Genomic DNA, 17924 nt, shown 5'->3' on the forward strand with positions numbered 1-17924 from the left:
CCATCATTATACAGTAACTTGCCTATTTACCCTAACTTGCCTAGTTTACCTAATTAACCTAGTTAAGCCTTTAATTGACACTTTAAGGTGTATAGAAGCGTCCTGAAAAATATCTAGTCAAATATTATTTACTGTCATCATGACAAAGATAAAAAAAATCAGTTATTAGAAATGAGTTATTAAAACTATTATGTTTAGAAATGTGTTGAAAAAAATCTTGACTCTGTTAAACAGAAATTGGAGAAAAAATAAACGGGGGCTAATAATTCAGACTTCAACTGTATATCTCTTTTTTTTGAGCAGGCACTGATTTGTGATTTGCTACTGTATACCTGCATTACACGATCATACGAAGATCAGTTTATTTGTTAAAACATGTAGTGCTAATCATTTCAGGAGTCAGGGTATTGCCACTCCCATCTAGTTTATTGTTGTTTTGGAAACTCTGACAGTCTCTGTTTTCCAGTCCTTTTCTAGTTTGTCCAGAACAGGCCTGTTAAGGTGCATGCCTTTGGGCTTTACCATGAACGTGCTCTCCCTCTCTCTGCCTAGTTCCTCTCGAGGTTTTTTTCCCCTTCACTTTGTCAATTGGTGAAGTTTTTATTTTCCTCGCCACTGTCTCCACCGGCTTGCTTGGATTGGGACTTGTGTAGCTGCGCTTTCTGTGGATTTGTTCTTCAGTGTTTGAACTTTCAGCAGTGAAACTTAAACCACACTAAACTAAACTTGACTGAACTTCAACTCTGAAATCTGGACTTTGTCAAGCTGCTTTGACACAATCTACATTGTGAAAAGCGCTATATAAATAAACATGAATGGAATTGAATGTGTGTGTCTCTGGAGTGTGTTGTCTGGCCTAAACACTTGTCATGTCTAGACTGGTGATCTGTCCCCTTATTTGATACATATTATTCTGCTTGTGCTTACAGACAATAAACAATCAATAGCATTTGTGCCACACAATGACTGCATAATTCAAACTCTGTTGACTACTTCTTGAAGGAAACACAATCATAAAATAACTGACACATACAGTAAACTTGATCAAACTCCTACAGTACCTGATCCGCTGGTTGCGTTGAAGGCCCAGCGACCGGGAACATTTACATTAGTCGTGCTCTTGAGATTTTGATAGTTGCCATTAATTGAATCAGGAATTACAAAGTTGCTTATGGAGTTTATTGTGTCAAATCCAGCCTATTGAAACCAAATGTATTGATTACATATGTGTACAGAGCTGATGTAGAAAATGTATGATTGCATTTTGAGTCCTGTGATGATTTACCTCAACTGCTTCAAATAACACAGCACAGTCACCATAATTCAACAGAAAGAAAGATTCACCACTACCTGAAATTAAAACCGCTTGAAACAGGATTGCCTGATAAGAAAAGAAACAACATTATGATTCACTGTCTATATAGTCTGTTACATGGAAACAAGAAAATAAATATATTTCACCGGGTTTGGCTGAGAACCATACTTCCAAGTGACAACAAAGACCCAAGAAGCACTGAAGTTTGTTGTAGAGAAATGCTGGTTTATATCCTGAGTGGCGCGGTCGAGCACACTTCCATTAGTGTACTCCTGATGTGAGAAAACGCCACCGTAATAGTCATCAATGTCACTCCAGAGCGCAGCAATGAAATCATCATTTCCTCTTATGGGAGTATAGTTAGGTCCTGATGTTGCCACTGACGTTATTGTGAATGTAAGGAGGCCAGTATGCATAAGCTGTAAAATTAATGTACAGCCAGTGATAATCTCAATCTGGCTTATAACTGCATTTACATTTAGACTTTGACTGACAATGGAACTGAGTTCTTACGTATAAGTTGGTGTATCTGTGGCCAAAGAAAGTAAATGAAGTTGATAGACCAACAAAATATAAGCTTTCATCTATAGTAACTATTTGCTCAGTGTCTCCTACAGCCGAGCCGAATGGATAGAATATTGCTGGAGCTGAGGAGAGAAAAAAACACAAGAAAAAGAAATTCAGAAAGAATTGTCAGAATTGTGTAATAATTGCTGATTCTGAATTTAATGCAGTTCTCATTTGAAAGTCAGTAAATACCTGTCCAAGGCTGTGCAGAAGTCATTGCAACGACTGGTAAAACAAAACAAATAATAGATAAAATACTTCTGTGAAGTACAAAAAAGTCTCTCTGGTGTCGCCAGGTGTCACTGCATTATTACCTGGAGGAACTGTTGTGGTTGTATATGTGGTGGTAGCTGAAAAATATACAAATATTGAAACAGCAGTGAATAATTGATTAAACTCACTTAATTAGATCAGTTTTCTTTCCTATAACTTTCAAGACAAAACATGAAATTTACACATTATTTATCACAGGAGTTCCCCTTCGGGAGGGGAACTCCAATGCTATGTAGAAACTTCCACTGTGGGTGATTCCGTCAGAATCCAAGAATCCAGAATCCAATCCAAACCCTTACCTGCCGTTCTTTGGGTCTGGTCCTCCATAGCGGTGTATATTGTTGCGAATTTCCTAAAAGAGCAACACGGTTGTGCAGCACGTCTTTTTCAAGTTTCCTGTCCTTGGATGATGGGCACAGGCACTGCGTTTCATGTCTGGGGGTCCAGCATGTTGATGCGGTGCTCGCAGACAGTGCATGTCATCACTGTGATGGAATGTCTGTTGTGCAGTTAAGATCGTGGCTCACTCTTGAAAAAGGGCCACCCACCCCAGGTATATCTGAGGGTTACAAGGGAGTAAATCTGCCGCCCTTGGGATTGTGGACCTCTCGCTCCTCCACGCGCTCCACCCAAGCTTCGAGTGAGAGAAGCGCTCCGTCAGATGGTCGCCCCTCACTTGATGACACTTGAGAGGGCACATCCTCTTGGGCTCTAGCATGCAGTGCCTCTCTAACAGACATTGTAGAGCAGCGGGCTGGGCGACACCTAATACATTTGCGAGATTTTTGAATCTTTTAGTGGAGCCGATTTCCTCACGTGTGCTGGGAAACCACGGTGAATGAGTAAATTTGTTTAGGTGTTGTAAAACACTTGCTGCTACTTTCTCTCTAACACACAGATATGTGCACTTTCTCACTGTCAGTTGAGTTCCCCACTTGGCAAACCCTGCAGAGTTCCTCCGAGGCCCCCAACATCTGACTCAGTGGAAGAGTCAGGTAATGACCTGTTACGTTGTTGGCATGCCTGCTGGTCAGCCCACGTTCTGAGTTTAGGTGCCTGCTATGTGCAATCCCCACTGGTGATCCCATATGTTCACTTAGCCACGATGTAGTCCCCCCTCTTAGGCGGGCTCGTGTCTTCCATCCTTCTAAGGGGTAGTCAATATGTCTTCTCGCCACCAGGTCTCCTCAGCGTCCTCCCTATCGGGACTGCACGCTTTCCCAACGTACTGTCATATTTAAAATTCCTAGAGTTTAACTAGGTGTAGTTTTACAATCCCCCCCCCCCCCCCCACCCAAAAAAAAAAAAATCTAAATCTGTAAAAGTTCTTAATAAGTGTGATAAGTAAGGGCCAGGGAACACGTTGAAGACTGCGCCTCTGGTGATGCAGGTGCACTTACGCTTATGGCTTGGCATAACCTCTCACCAGGGGCAAGGTAAGGTTTAATCATTGTGACGTTTTCCATAGATTTCCCCACAGTGGAAGTTTCCACATAGCATTTAAGTTCCCCTCCCGAAGAGGATCGCAACGGTTATTAAAGTAACCCTCGTTCCCCGAGGGGGGGGGGGGCGGAAATGCTATGTTCCTTCACCACAATGATTGCCCCTTGGCTGTTAGCCGTGAAAGGCTCTTTAGCTAGAAAAGGATGCCTCAGCTTAGCATGTTCAGCACTTATATACAAAATGAATTGTAAGTGGCACCAGCTGTGCACGCTGATGCTACCAACTCATTGGCTTTTCATTAGCCCTATTTTGTACTCTTTCAGATGATTGGATTCTGACGAAATCCCCCATAGTGGAAGTTTCCACATAGCATTTCCATTCCCCCCTCAGGGAACGAGGCTACTTCAGCAACCGTTGCGTTATCTGTAACTAAATGCATCATTACCTGGTGGAACTGTGGTTGACAATGGGGTGGTTGCTGAAAGAGTAAATAAAAAAGAAAACAGCAAGGAATAATTCAACAGCAAGGAATAATTCAAAACCCCTTTGGGCTTTACCATGAACGTGCAACTCTCTGTCAAGGTTTTGTCGCATCATACTCTTTCTTTCTTTTTCTCTCACTCCCTCACTCTCATTCTTTCTCTTTCTTGCTCTCCCTCTCTCTGCCTAGTTCCTCTCGAGGTTTTTTTCCCCTTCACTTTGTCAATTGGTGAAGTTTTTATTTTCCTCGCCACTGTCTCCACCGGCTTGCTTGAATCGGGACTTGTGTAGCTGCGCTTTCTGTGGATTTGTTCTTCAGTGTTTGAACTTTCAGCAGTGAAACTTAAACCACACTAAACTAAACTTGACTGAACTTCAACTCTGAAATCTGGACTTTGTCAAGCTGCTTTGACACAATCTACATTGTGAAAAGCGCGATATAAATAAACATGAATGGAATTGAATGTGTGTGTCTCTGGAGTGCGTTGTCTGGCCTAAACACTTGTCATGTCTAGACTGGTGATCTTTCTCCATGTTTGTTACATATTATTCTGCTTGTGCTTACAGACAATAAACAATCAATAGCATTTGTGCCACACAATGACTGTATAATTCAAACTCTGTTGACTACTTCTAAAACTATCACAAAATTAAAACAACAATGATTAAATCATTAAACTTACTATATATTGCAGTTCTCTTTCATTAACTTTTAGCAGAAACAAACAAGTAGAAGCTTGCTTTGACTAGCTTTAATGCTGTAAAATTAGGGCATGAGAATAGGGCATGATGGATACAGAGTATCCAGGCCAGAAACAGGAACGGGAACAAGAACAGCTAAATAATTTAGATTAGATTTTATTTACTACCTGATGATGGAACTCTGGAGGTTGTTGAAAAACAATCAAAATAAATCCACCAGTAAATAATTCATTTAACTCTGTGGGCCCTACTAATAAGGCACAAGACATGTTTGGTGCAAAGTGCTGTTATTTTCAGACCAACGCAACCCCAATTTTCCTGTTTTGTGCCACCTTGTTTAAATAGCAAATCCATTTGTGCTGCTTTGTAGACTCATGGATGTGCTGGTCTAGAAAAGAAGTGTGTTTAGGCGTGTTGTTGGCACATTGCTATTTTGAGGAGCTAAAACAACCCGTGCAATTGACCAGCTGAAATATCTTTACAAATGGAAATGTTCAATACAAATAAGTACAAACTTTATAATTTTTTACAGAAATATAAAAACCACTGCTTCCATGCCTTCTTCCTCTCGGGGGGCTTTTTTTTGTTTATTCATGACAATTTGCATTTGTATAATGTTATTATTATTAGTAGTATTATATATTTTATTCAAATTTATATTTGTTTTATTAAAAACAAGTTTAGATTTGTCCACCTGTCAGGTTTTGGATCATATGGGGCATAAGAATAGGATGTGAATTGGGATAGAACAATTTTTTTTGACCATACATCGTTATTACTGTTCATTTATTTGTTTGCTGGAATTTAGAACTGAATCTAGAAATAGTTTTGAAACAAATCTTTGCGCTTAAACTAAATTAATTATGTAAGCTAATGGATGTCTTCAGTGGAGTTTGTACAACACCGTTTCCTCATCCACGAAAGAGAGAAAGAGAAAGTAAAGAAGCCGATTGGAGGAGGCTCATTCATTCATTCCCCTCGCTGCAGAAGCTGTTGAACTGTTTTCTCGCTAGTGAAGTGTTCAGTTTTTTCACTTACAAAGGCCACCATGTAAATAGCAAATGCTCCATGGCGACACAACTGACTCTTAAAGGGAATGGGAGATGAGTCTCTGATTGGTTTATTCTCAAAACACACCCTAACTCATTAGGAGAATAAGCACAACACTGTTAGACCATGGGCTGCGGCGCAAATCATATTTTTCCAATCTTAAAGTAGCAAAAGTGGATTCAGACTCGCCCTTAATGCTTTTGCGACATGAGCTTTAGACTTTGCGCCTAGATCGTTAAAATAGAGCCCTGTGAGTTTATAACGTTCACCTGAAATTACCTGGTGAATTAAGCCTTGACATCTATATATATATTCATTCATTCATTTTCTTTTCGGCTTTGTCCCTTTATTAATCTGGGGTCCTTTTGACTTGTGGGGGAAACCGGAACACCCGGAGGAAACCCAAACCAACACTAGGAGAACATGCAAACTCCACACAGAAAAAAACATATATATTTATATAAATATAAATATGTGTGTGTGTAATATATATATATATATATATATATATATATATATATATATATATATATATATATATATATATATATATATATATATATATATAATGTGTGTGTGTGCTCATCATTGATAGATACAGGTATATATTCTTAAGGTCAGTCAGTTGATGTTTCTTATAGAAAGCAATGGGCTTTATGGATGTATCAGAAAGCATGCTAAAAGCACACATTTTGGACTGTCAGATGTCTTGGATGTGAAATTGAACATGGTAAATTAATACCTGCTGATTCTGGGATGGTAGTTTCTGAAAACATGAACACAAATATTATTAGATATCACACAAACTCATTTGACAAAAGTTTATACATTCCTTATTGAAAAAGAAACTTGAGGCAGGATGTTTCAAAAAGATCTCTCGAGTAATTTAGGACAAGTGAGCCACCGTTAAAACAAAACGTGATGAAATGAAACAAAAACTGTAAAGAGGCAGGGCTTAGTTTTGTTTATTAGAAATTTAAAGCGTGGCTCTGGTTTGCTATTGGTAGATAACAATGACTATTATTTAGCATTATATAATCTTGGTTAATGTTATCTTACTCATGTTCTAATGCATCTCTTTACATTAACAGCCTTATTAGCACAATGATGTATTTGATCATGGATTACATAACACGACCTAACAATGAACAACACATTTATTCAGCAATAACAAATATCTTTATATAAACTGTTGAACTGTTCACTGTTAATGAATGCATTAAACGTACATTAACTAATACAACCTTATTGTAAGTGTTACCGTATCATAATCACAGAAACTATTTTTTTTATCAGAAAATGATAGATATAAAAAATAATTTAGAATAGTAAATATTGCATAATTCCATATTACAAACAAACAAAATAATTTTTTAGAGGTGACCCATATTTTCCCACACAAACACACACATTCTTCATCAGGAAAAACCAGATAATGCAGTAATGATGTGCAACAAAAACATCACAGAACTGCACAGATCAGGAAGGAACTGTAGGAAAATAGTGTAACAGTCTATTTAAAGAGACTGTCACCATTTACCCTCCCTCAAGTTTGTGAAAAATGCTTAAAACCTGTAACCATGGTAGGAAAAACAAACACTATGGAAGTCAATGGGTACAGGCTTTCAGCTTTCTTCAAAACACTATCATACACCCGGCGCAATGCGGCGCAATAGTTGTTTGCTAGTTTCAGCTTGGCGCAAGAGTCGTTTTGACACTTTGTGCCATGCTGTTTAAATAGCAAATGCATTTGCGCTCATATGTGCGCCCATAGGCGTTCTGATCTAAAAAAGGAGGTGTGTTCAGGTGCATTGCTGGCGCCTTGCTATTTTGAGGATCAGATCAAAGCTGGTCTATTGTCCAGCGCAGAGCGTGTTAGTTTTGCACCTGGCTTACACATTGCTTAATACAGACAGGGTGTACAGCAATACGCAAATATCTTTACAAATGAAAAATAATTAAAATATTCAGGATATATATAGGATTTAATAAGGATATATATATAGGATATAAATATAAAGGATTGAAATATTACAAAACGTATTATTTTCTAGCCTACATAAATATAAAAACCAAACTTTCATGCCTTCTTCATCTCGGCGGGCTTTTTCAGTTTATTCATGAAAATTTGCTTTTGTATAATGTTATTATTATTAGCAAAATTATTTATTATATGCATATGTATTTTTGTTTTATTAAAAACAAGCTTAGATTTGCCCACCTGTCTGGTTTTAGACCATATTGGGCATAGCATGTGTATTTGGATATAACTCAGTTGTTTGAACACACTTCGTTATTATTGTTCATTTATTTGTTTGCTGGAAATTAGAACTGAATTTAGAAATAGTTTTGAAACATATCTTTGCGCTTATTAAACTAAATTAATTATTTTATAAGCTAATTGATGTCTGTGCGTACAAGGTTACCCTATCCACGAGAGCGAAAGTGAGAGTTAATAATGAGGAGGCTCATCTCTCATTCTCACACTGTAGGTGCTCTGTTTAACTGTTTTCTCGCTAGTGAAATGCTCAGTTTTTCCACTAACAAAATCCGTCATGTAAATAGCAAATGCGCTATGGCGCAACACAACTGACTCATAAAGGGAATGGGGGATGAGGCTCTGATTGGTTTATTCTCAAAACACACCTATAACTCATTAAGAAAATAAGCTCAACCCTGTTAGACCATGCACCAAGGCGCAAAGCGGATTTTTCCGTCCTTAATTAGCAAAAGTGGATTCAGACACGATCTAATTGCTTTTGCGCCCTGCGCTTTGCGCTTTGTGCATGGATCGTCAAAATAGAGCCCTGTATCTTCTTTTGTGTTCAACAGAGGAAAGAAATCCAAAACAGTTATGAACAAGTAAAGGGTAAGTAAATGATACCTTTTTATGTTTTGGAGGGGAATTATCTAAACATTAATTAAAATGTTTAACTGAAGTGAAGTGAGGAGATTAGTTTCACAACAAATAGTTAACATTTCTGATGGGTTACCTGTCGGTGTTGTTTCAGTAGTCAATTGTGCCCTGACTGTTCAAGAAAAAAAACAAATGCCATTGCATTTAGAAACATAAATGAGGTAATAGTATTGTCTTCGGCACATTAAGAGAAAATTAAACATGATTAAAAGATACATACTCAGTTCCAGGACTGATATGAACAGAAGCAGATGCTGTAAAACCAGAGATAACTTCATGATGATGACACTGCGGACGATAACAGCACACGTAGAAGTCGTTCTTCTGTTAATATGTTAATAGAGAGAGAGAGAGAGAGAGAGAGAGAGAGAGAGAGTGATATACAGTATATATGCTGTAAAAATATAATGTAAAAAATGTCAACACATTTCTAAACATAATAGTTTTAATAACTGCTTTGTAATAACTGATTTCTTTTAACTTTGCCATAATGCGAGTACATCGTATTTAACTAGATATTTTTCAAGATACTATTAGTTATCATTCACACATCCATTGCTATGTAACTTTTACTGTAGCTCAACACATTACACAACCACAAGTAATGATGGTGTTTTACTTACCGCTGACAGCTTCATCCAACAGGCTCATCTACAGTGGTGTAGCAGGAAGTGTGTTTGATTTATATACTGTACGCCCCAGCACCACTTTTATGAGGACACATTTACTAGAATCTAATAAATGTTATCTTCATAGGAAAATAATATTTGACTAGATAATTTCCAAGATAGTATTCAGCTTAAAGGGCCATTTAAATGCTTAACTAGGTTAATTAGGTTAACTACACTCAATTTTTTTTTTTACTTACTAATATACTTACTAATATATTTTTTATACGATTTTATATTTTATAATATATTTTAAATAAGCTGAAACAACACAATTCTTTTGATTTTATTGGGACAACCTAATTTTTTTACGTTCAAACCACATGAATTTGTTAAAAGTTTACTTAATCGATTTATGTTGGGACAACATGAATGAATTGTGTGGAACCCTGGATTTTTTTTTTACTGCGTAGGCAAGTTAGGGTAATAAGTCATTGTATAACCATTGTATTAAGGTTTGTTCTGTTGACAATCAAAAAAAAATGCTTAAGGTGGCTACAATAATATAGACCTTAAAATGCTTTTTTAAAATTCTAGTCCAAATAAAACAAATATGAAATATGAAAACAAATACGTTGAGCATATGAAAAAAAACAACAACTAGGAAATACTGAGAAAAATGTCTTACTCTGTTAAATATCATTTGGGAAATATTTGAAAAAAAAATATATATATTTTAAATTTTTATATTAAAAATTTATATTAATAATGATTAATAATTTTTAGAATAATTTTGTCTTCATATATATATATATATATATATATATGAAGAATGCTTATTATCATTAGAGGTAACAAGAGTAGCAAAACAATGATCTCACCTAAGCGTATCTTGTTGTTTCCTGTTGGAATGTAAAGTTCCGCCAAGAACAGAAAACTGGAAAATCTGAATAGTTGACCGACCAATTCATAAACAAACTACAGAATGTAGATCTGTACAAGAGTCTTTCTCTAGAAAGCACAAGTGTTACATTGTTTCAGCAACACTCCGGTGCTTACAGAGAAAACAGTGCTTGGATTTATGACTATCCATTAGGAGTAAATAAAAAAATTATATGACTTACTGTTCTGGCAAATTTCGATCGAGTGGATAGAGCAAGTTTAGACTGAGCTGTTCTTTGTAGATACAGAAATAATCTGTGAGGGAATTGCAGCATTGAGTGCACCAGGATGGATGCCATTTTATGTGATCAAAACGTTGACTGTGTACTTTGTGTCATTTGCATTTTGATTTCTGTCATGCATACAAACGTTAATTCAACAATTAAATAATACATGGTTTAGAAACTCACACTGATGGGATTCTGCTGCTGTCAGACTCAAGAATTCATTCAGGGCGTATATTTTCACAGTGCATTGTGGGTATTCTCAAGTTTACATCGTGTTTTTCTCTCATTATTGAGGTGCATTGTGGGATTGATTTAGTGCACTTCAGAATGTCTGCCATGAATAGTGCACTATTTCGGGGTAAAGGGGGCGATTTCAGATATAGCCAAACAAGAAATGATTGGGTGAGGGAGGAGGCAAGAGTGCCCTCATTAAGATAAATAAATGAAAATTTGTTAACAAGAATGCAAAATATACGATATCAATATATTTATCATATTGTTTCATTTTAGTACAGTCAATATTAAGTCAAATGAATTAGCTTAAACATGTGCGAGGTGTTTAGTAATGTGTTTAAAAAAATCTGCTCTCTGTTAAACAGAAATTGGGGAAAAAATATACTGGGGGCTAATAATTCTGACTTTAACTGTATTTTGGAGTTCTGCATAGAGTAAAGTTAAGCCCCCTTTTCTTTGTCAAATACATTTCTGTTTTGTTTTAAAGACATCTAAGGCCACAATAAGAATAAGTATTACAATTGTTTTGCAATGATTTTATGCTATTTGTTTAAATCAAGTCAGGGCTTAAGCTCTGATTGGTCAGCTGACAAAGTCTGTTTTCATTGCTCTTACTGTATCTATTGCATAGCTTTTGAAAGGTACCACCCCAGTGACAGCTATACCTTTATTTCTGAGAGCGCATAGTAAAATTCATTAAATAACAGGTTCTATATTTTATGATTCACATGTTTTTTTGGTTTATTTACAGTTATGAATTGCATTATTACGGTTATGTTTCCAACATTGATGTAGAAAATTTTACTGTGCAGTTTAACGATATATTGTCGTTTACTGACATTTTAGTAGTTCGAAGCAATATATTATATAAAATGTAGAGAATACTTGAGAGGGGCTTGCTGACTGCACAAAATAATAATGATAAAATTAATGAAAATAAATGTTATTTAAATATATCAAAAATCAGTTTGGCACTTTTGAAGCAATGTCTCCAGCAGTGTCTGTGGTGTACAGATCAGACTTGAAATCAGATCAGGCTGTGATCTAGGCTGATTATAGACTTCTGCTGATTGACAGATTGAAAGATGTCTGTCATAAACTCACTTGACGAGTGTGTTTTTTTGGATCTCGTAACTGAAAGAATAAACATACAAGCACAATACCTTAAGAACTTGACTTTTAATTTTACAATGGACCTATTACGCAAAAGTCACTTTCATAATGGGTTTAAACACAGTTGTGAGGTAACAGTGTGTGAATATAACCAGCCTTTAATGGTGAAAAATAATTAATTCTATCTTTTAAAATAGCACTTCATAAAAACAGTCTGCAGAAACACTTTGATTGGCATTAGCCCATTTCACACATGCAGACTTTCCAGGTCTTGATCAGACCCTTTTTGAAAATACTTTCGGTAAATTCGTTTGCCAATTTTCCGTAAACGGAAGATGTAACATTACTGGTAATTTACTGGGAATGCTGCTCTGTGAGAACACAGAAGGACAATTGCTAGAATGCGCTGACATCAGATGCCGACTTTGGCCAATCAGATGCAGATGACACATTCACATCCGCACTGTTTATGAAAATAAAAGCCTTTGATTCCTATTCCAGACACATTTAGCTGCTGCATGTTATTAGTCAAAAAGTGTTTCTATGTTCTTTCTTTAAGCCAACTGGGAAACTATTATGGATAAAATGCTCATGATAAACCGATGTGAGTTTACCAGTGTGGATGTGAAGAGGAGTGCTCGGGTGAGGGTGATCTCGGCACATCATCTGCAGTCTTTCACGAGCCACTCTCAAATGTACATCTCGACATGCAAATGTGTTCCTCCAAATCTCTTTATCGTAGCTGTTCACAATACTTGTTCATCCACAGACTTTGATTTAGTCAAATATGTAAACAAAAATGTTTCAAGCTGCAGTTAGCGATTCTGCCTTCGAACGCTAGCGTTTTTTTCAGTATTTTGGTTTGTCTAGGACAAAAGCTGTTATGTTTTAAGTAAAAGTGAAACCAACAACAAGACTGACCCCCTTCATGTCTACAAATACAAGAGCAGCCTTTAAGAGCTCATTTCTGGTTAATGATTTCAGAATTTAGCAGTATTTTGAACTTAATGTGTGCATGAAAAATTACGGAACATTCTTGTGTGAACAGTGAAATTAGCAGTAAAGTTGTTCTGGACATTTTCCAGATATTTACCAGTAATGCTGTGTGAAAGGGGCTGTTTTCTCTTTGTACATGTCATCAGAAAAGTAGTAACAATCTCTCCCTCATTAGCATAGATAGCCCTGAATGAGAAACAGCCGTCCACCATTAGAGCTTTCACACCGTACCTGCTGAAGATAATGTCAGCAACTAAGATGCATTATAAATGTGGAGTTTTAGGATTCACAAATAGCCTAATATTACATAGGCCATTGTAGCTCTGCCCTTTTTTTGTAAAAAGAGCCCCAGGGAGCAAATTCTCATTTGAATTTAAAGCTGCAGTCAATTGAATCAGGATTAAACAAACAAATCATGGATCTGTTGGGTATTTTGACCTGAAGCTTCACATACACACTCTATGGACATCAGAGACTTATTTTACATGATGAGCGTAATAAGTTCCCTTTAATAGATAAGATAATCCAGCCTGATCTCATGGGAAAACGTAAGTATTTTACGTTTTGACAGTTTAGTGGCTAATTCATACGAATTCATACGAGTTCAGTTGTATGAAATTGTACGATTTTTAAAAGGAGGCGTGGCACCTAACCCCACCCCTAAACCCAACCGTCACTGGCGGATGAGCAAATCGTACTAAATTGTACGAATTAGATCGTACGAATTCGTACAAATTAGCCACTAAATCAAAATGTTACGAATTGCCATGAGATTGTGTTGGATAATCACTACATTACCTAATGGTAGTGAAGGTTTCTGAAAAAAAAACCAATAAAAACACTCCTACAAACCTCAGGAACTCACTTGAAGAATGCCGTTTTTTTCCCTCACAAAGATGTTCACATGTTTGAGTTAGTCTGTTCAGTTGACACATATGAAACTGTAATGAATTCCAAAGTTCCGAACTGTTAAATGTAAACACAGATGTAAAATCAACAATAAAACAAAACAAAAGTAAGCAGCACAGAAGCACTTTACAGAGGAATATTGCAGAAAAACAAAAAGCTAAATAAAATATGCCTGGCCCTCATTTGCGGCTTGTGAATTGAAACTTATTTTTAAACCATCATAAATATAAAAAAAAGAAATAAAACAAATCTTAGATATGATAGCATAAAGCATGACAAAATGAAATAACGAAAAGCAAAAGATCAATGACTTTTATTTATGCTAAATATAGACCATATTTTTTACACAATTAATCAGAAATATATGCTTGACCATGTTTACATGTGGATGATTATGTTAAAGGTTGAAACAGAAAATAAGCTGAAGGATGAGAAATGATACAAGTTCTCCTTGTAAAGTGACATTCACAAGATTTTGGATCTACATCTGCATAATTTTAATTCACTGCCATTCATCAAGCCAACATGACAGTTTCCTTAAGCTTATCTAAATGATATCTAAAAACAACAATGAACTCTAATGAGTGTACAGAAAAAAACCTAGAATGGATATTAGTCTATCTTACTTTAATTTATTTCATTCAGTTGATCACACAAAGCTACTGTAAGGTCACTATTATGGTTATTTATCTCCCATTTGAAGGTTGAATTACATTAACAGACTTGATTCAAAATATCAATTAGATTTCTGATGTACAACTGTGTTCATATTCCTGAAAGAGACTTATATTACGGCTGAAAGAGACTTATATTACAGCTGAAAGAGACTTAAATTACGGCTGAAAAAGACTTATATTACAGCTGAAAGAGACTTCTATCATGGCTAAAAGAGACATATCACGGCTGAAAGAGACTTATAAAGCTGAAAGAGACTTCTATCATGGCTAAAAGAGACTTATATCACGGCTGAAAGAGACTTATAAAGCTGAAATAGACTTCTATCATGGCTAAAAGAGACTTATATCACGGCTGAAAGAGACTTATAAAGCTGAAAGAGACTCATATTACAGCTGAAAGAGACTTGTATTACGGCTGAAAGAGATTTATATTACAGCTGAAAAAGACTTGTATTACGGCCGAAAGAGACTTATATCACGGCTGAAAGAGACTTTTATCACGGCTGAAAGAGACTTGTATTACGGCTGAAAGAGACTTTTATTAGGCTGAAAGAGACTTGTATTACAGCTGAAAGAGACTTATATTACGGCTGAAAGAGACTTATATTGCGGCTGAAAGAGACTTATATTACAGCTGAAAGAGACTTATATCATGGCTGAAAGAGACTTATAAAGCTGAAAGAGACTTGTATTACGGCTGAAAGAGACTTATATTGCGGCTGAAAGAGACTTATATTACAGCTGAAAGAGACTTATATCATGGCTGAAAGAGACTTATAAAGCTGAAAGAGACTTATAAAGCTGAAAGAGACTTATATCACGGCTGAAAGAGACTTATATTACAGCTGAAAGAGACTTATATCACGGCTGAAAGAGACTTATAAAGCTGAAAGAGACTTATAAAGCTGAAAGAGACTTATATCACGGCTGAAAGAGACTTATATTACAGCTGAAAGAGACTTATATCATGGCTGAAAGAGACTTATAAAGCTGAAAGAGACTTATAAAGCTGAAAGAGACTTATATCACGGCTGAAAGAGACTTATATCATGGCTGAAAGAGACTTATAAAGCTGAAAGAGACTTATAAAGCTGAAAGAGACTTATATCACGGCTGAAAGAGACTTATATTACAGCTGAAAGAGACATATCATGGCTGAAAGAGACTTATATCATGGCTGAAAGAGACTTATATTACAGCTGAAAGAGACTTATATCATGGCTGAAAGAGACTTATAAAGCTGAAAGAGACTTATATCACGGCTGAAAGAGACTTATATCATGGCTGAAAGAGACTTATATCATGGCTGAAAGAGACTTATAAAGCTGAAAGAGACTCATATTACAGCTGAAAGAGACTTATATTACAGCTGAAAGAGACTTATATTACAGCTGAAAGAGACTTATATTACAGCTGAAAGAGACTTATATTACAGCTGAAAGAGACTCATATTACAGCTGAAAGAGACTTATATTACAGCTGAAAGAGACTCATATTACAGCTGAAAGAGACTTATATCATGGCTGAAAGAGACTTATATTATGGCTGAAAGAGACTTATATTATGGCAGCATCTTTTCTACTTTTTTGTTCAGCTTCATGTCGCTTGGCAGTCCTTTTTTCACCAGTTCTTGTTGGATCTGAAACAAAGATGAACAGACAGATCAACCCTCCCCATCTAACTTAATGGTGCCTAAATTATATAAAAAATTGTGTTTTTTACCTGCTGCAAAACAATCTGCATGCTTGCTTGATCTGTAAGGTCCAAGAATGAGGCAAGCTTCCCTTGAAGTCCAACAATGTTGTCTAAAGTAAGACACACAGACACATTCTAACACTGGTTTCTAAAATATTTAATTTCTGGGCATGAATATCACATCTGATTATGCTTAACAATCTGATGGTAATAAGCTGTAAGAATACTTTTATTTGTGTTTGATTCAGTGTCCACCCTGAAGACCCATCTGCCTGGAACACTGATATTGCTGGAGGTCTTGAGGTCTGAGATGGAGCTACATCCCTACATCCCTCCAGTAGGCTCTGGTCGGGGAGTGAGCACCGCCTTGTCGTACCATCACAGAGCGGCTGTAAGTCACTTTCTAAAACGTTTTCATTCAATGCTCCACGCTGGTGAAATGATCTTCCCATTCCCACTCAGACTGTGGATTCACTGGTACCATTCAAGTGACAACTAAAAACCCCATCTCTTCTGAGAACACCTGAACCCCTGTGAATAAAACAAAGACCCCTCTTCTCCCACCCACCTTACCATACATCAACCCCTAAATAGTATTAATTTGGAGTCTGCCTCACACAGGTGAGTGGGCTTAACAAACCACCTGTAGAAACTCTCTCTCTTTCTCTCTCTCTCTCTCTCTCTCTCTCTCTCTCTCTCTCTCTCTCTCTCTCTCTCTCTAACAAACAAAACAAAATCCTCCTTACTCCAGCACTAAATTCTCTGAGCACAATCAGTTCTTTTGCATAAGCACTTCTTGTGTGTATTGCTGCTTCTTGTTGAGTCACTGAATTCCTCCTCAATTGTAAGTCACTTTGGACAAAAGCATCTGCTAAAGAAGAAATGTAAATATATCATAACCAGCCTGTACAACAATATACAAAATCATCTACTGTAAAAAAACAGAGAAAGATTGAGACAGGACAAGTTTGAGGAACACATTTTTAAAAATTATTGTACCTGTACCGAATATTCAGTTGCAGCAACATCATTGACGTTCAGGTTCAGTGTGCAGTGACGCTGGACAAGGGAGAGCAGATCCAAACGCAGGTTTATTGGCAGCAGGCAACTTAAATAAACAAAACAAGGCACAGGGTCAAAAAACAAGGCAAGGAAGCCGCGTCGTAATGTTCACAAAACTGTTTACAAGACTCAGCACAGATAAGTGTGTGAGTGCTCTCTTTATAGTCCATGTAAGTTCATGAGCGGCTTGAGTGGTGCATGACTGGATATTGTAGTTCTTTTGCTGGCAGATTTGTAGTTCATCAGATCTGCACAAGTTGGATCGCTGGTGATTGTGACAGTCATCATAATTCATCACAATAAATGATTAACCACTGCCTGAAATTAAAACCACTTGAAACAAGTTTTCCTGAAAAGAATTGAATTATTTGTTTGTTAGCAAACACATTTTGTACTTTACAGTACATACATTATTCTGTGAAACTTATGTTTTATATAATTGAATAAAAATATCATTATTAAATCATCGTAGCAGGCTTGGGACTTTTACTTTAGAAATATATTACAGTTGCAATTTACTCCATGAAAAAAGTATTCAGTAGCATAATCAAAACACCACAAAATGTAATGCAATCTGATTACTTTTAGCTTCCTTCAAAGTATGTACAAACTCCTTTATTGTGTGATTGAAGTGATGACAATGAAAACAATCTGTTGTGTGTACAAGGGAAAATAAACTATACAGTTTTAAATGATGCATTACACTTATCTGTG

General features: G+C 36.4%; 1 protein-coding gene across 1 annotated transcript in view; it reads right to left on the minus strand.

The window, feature by feature from the left end:
• Positions 1 to 8850, minus strand: part of LOC130238115 (uncharacterized) — a 91578-nt gene extending 82728 nt beyond the window's left edge. Inside the window, exons 1-9 of the mRNA XM_056469022.1 lie at positions 8824 to 8850; positions 6573 to 6596; positions 4044 to 4076; positions 2197 to 2232; positions 2075 to 2107; positions 1829 to 1962; positions 1462 to 1734; positions 1286 to 1381; positions 1062 to 1197 (exon numbers count right to left, since the gene is read on the minus strand). Of these exons, the coding sequence (XP_056324997.1) occupies positions 1062 to 1197; positions 1286 to 1381; positions 1462 to 1734; positions 1829 to 1962; positions 2075 to 2099 (664 nt within the window). The 5' untranslated portion in view covers positions 2100 to 2107; positions 2197 to 2232; positions 4044 to 4076; positions 6573 to 6596; positions 8824 to 8850. The remainder of the gene's footprint in view (positions 1 to 1061; positions 1198 to 1285; positions 1382 to 1461; positions 1735 to 1828; positions 1963 to 2074; positions 2108 to 2196; positions 2233 to 4043; positions 4077 to 6572; positions 6597 to 8823) is intronic.
• Between the last annotated feature and the right edge of the window lie 9074 nt (positions 8851 to 17924).

This window comes from Danio aesculapii, chromosome 12 (assembly GCF_903798145.1).
Source record: "Danio aesculapii chromosome 12, fDanAes4.1, whole genome shotgun sequence".
Classification (NCBI taxonomy): domain Eukaryota; kingdom Metazoa; phylum Chordata; class Actinopteri; order Cypriniformes; family Danionidae; genus Danio; species Danio aesculapii.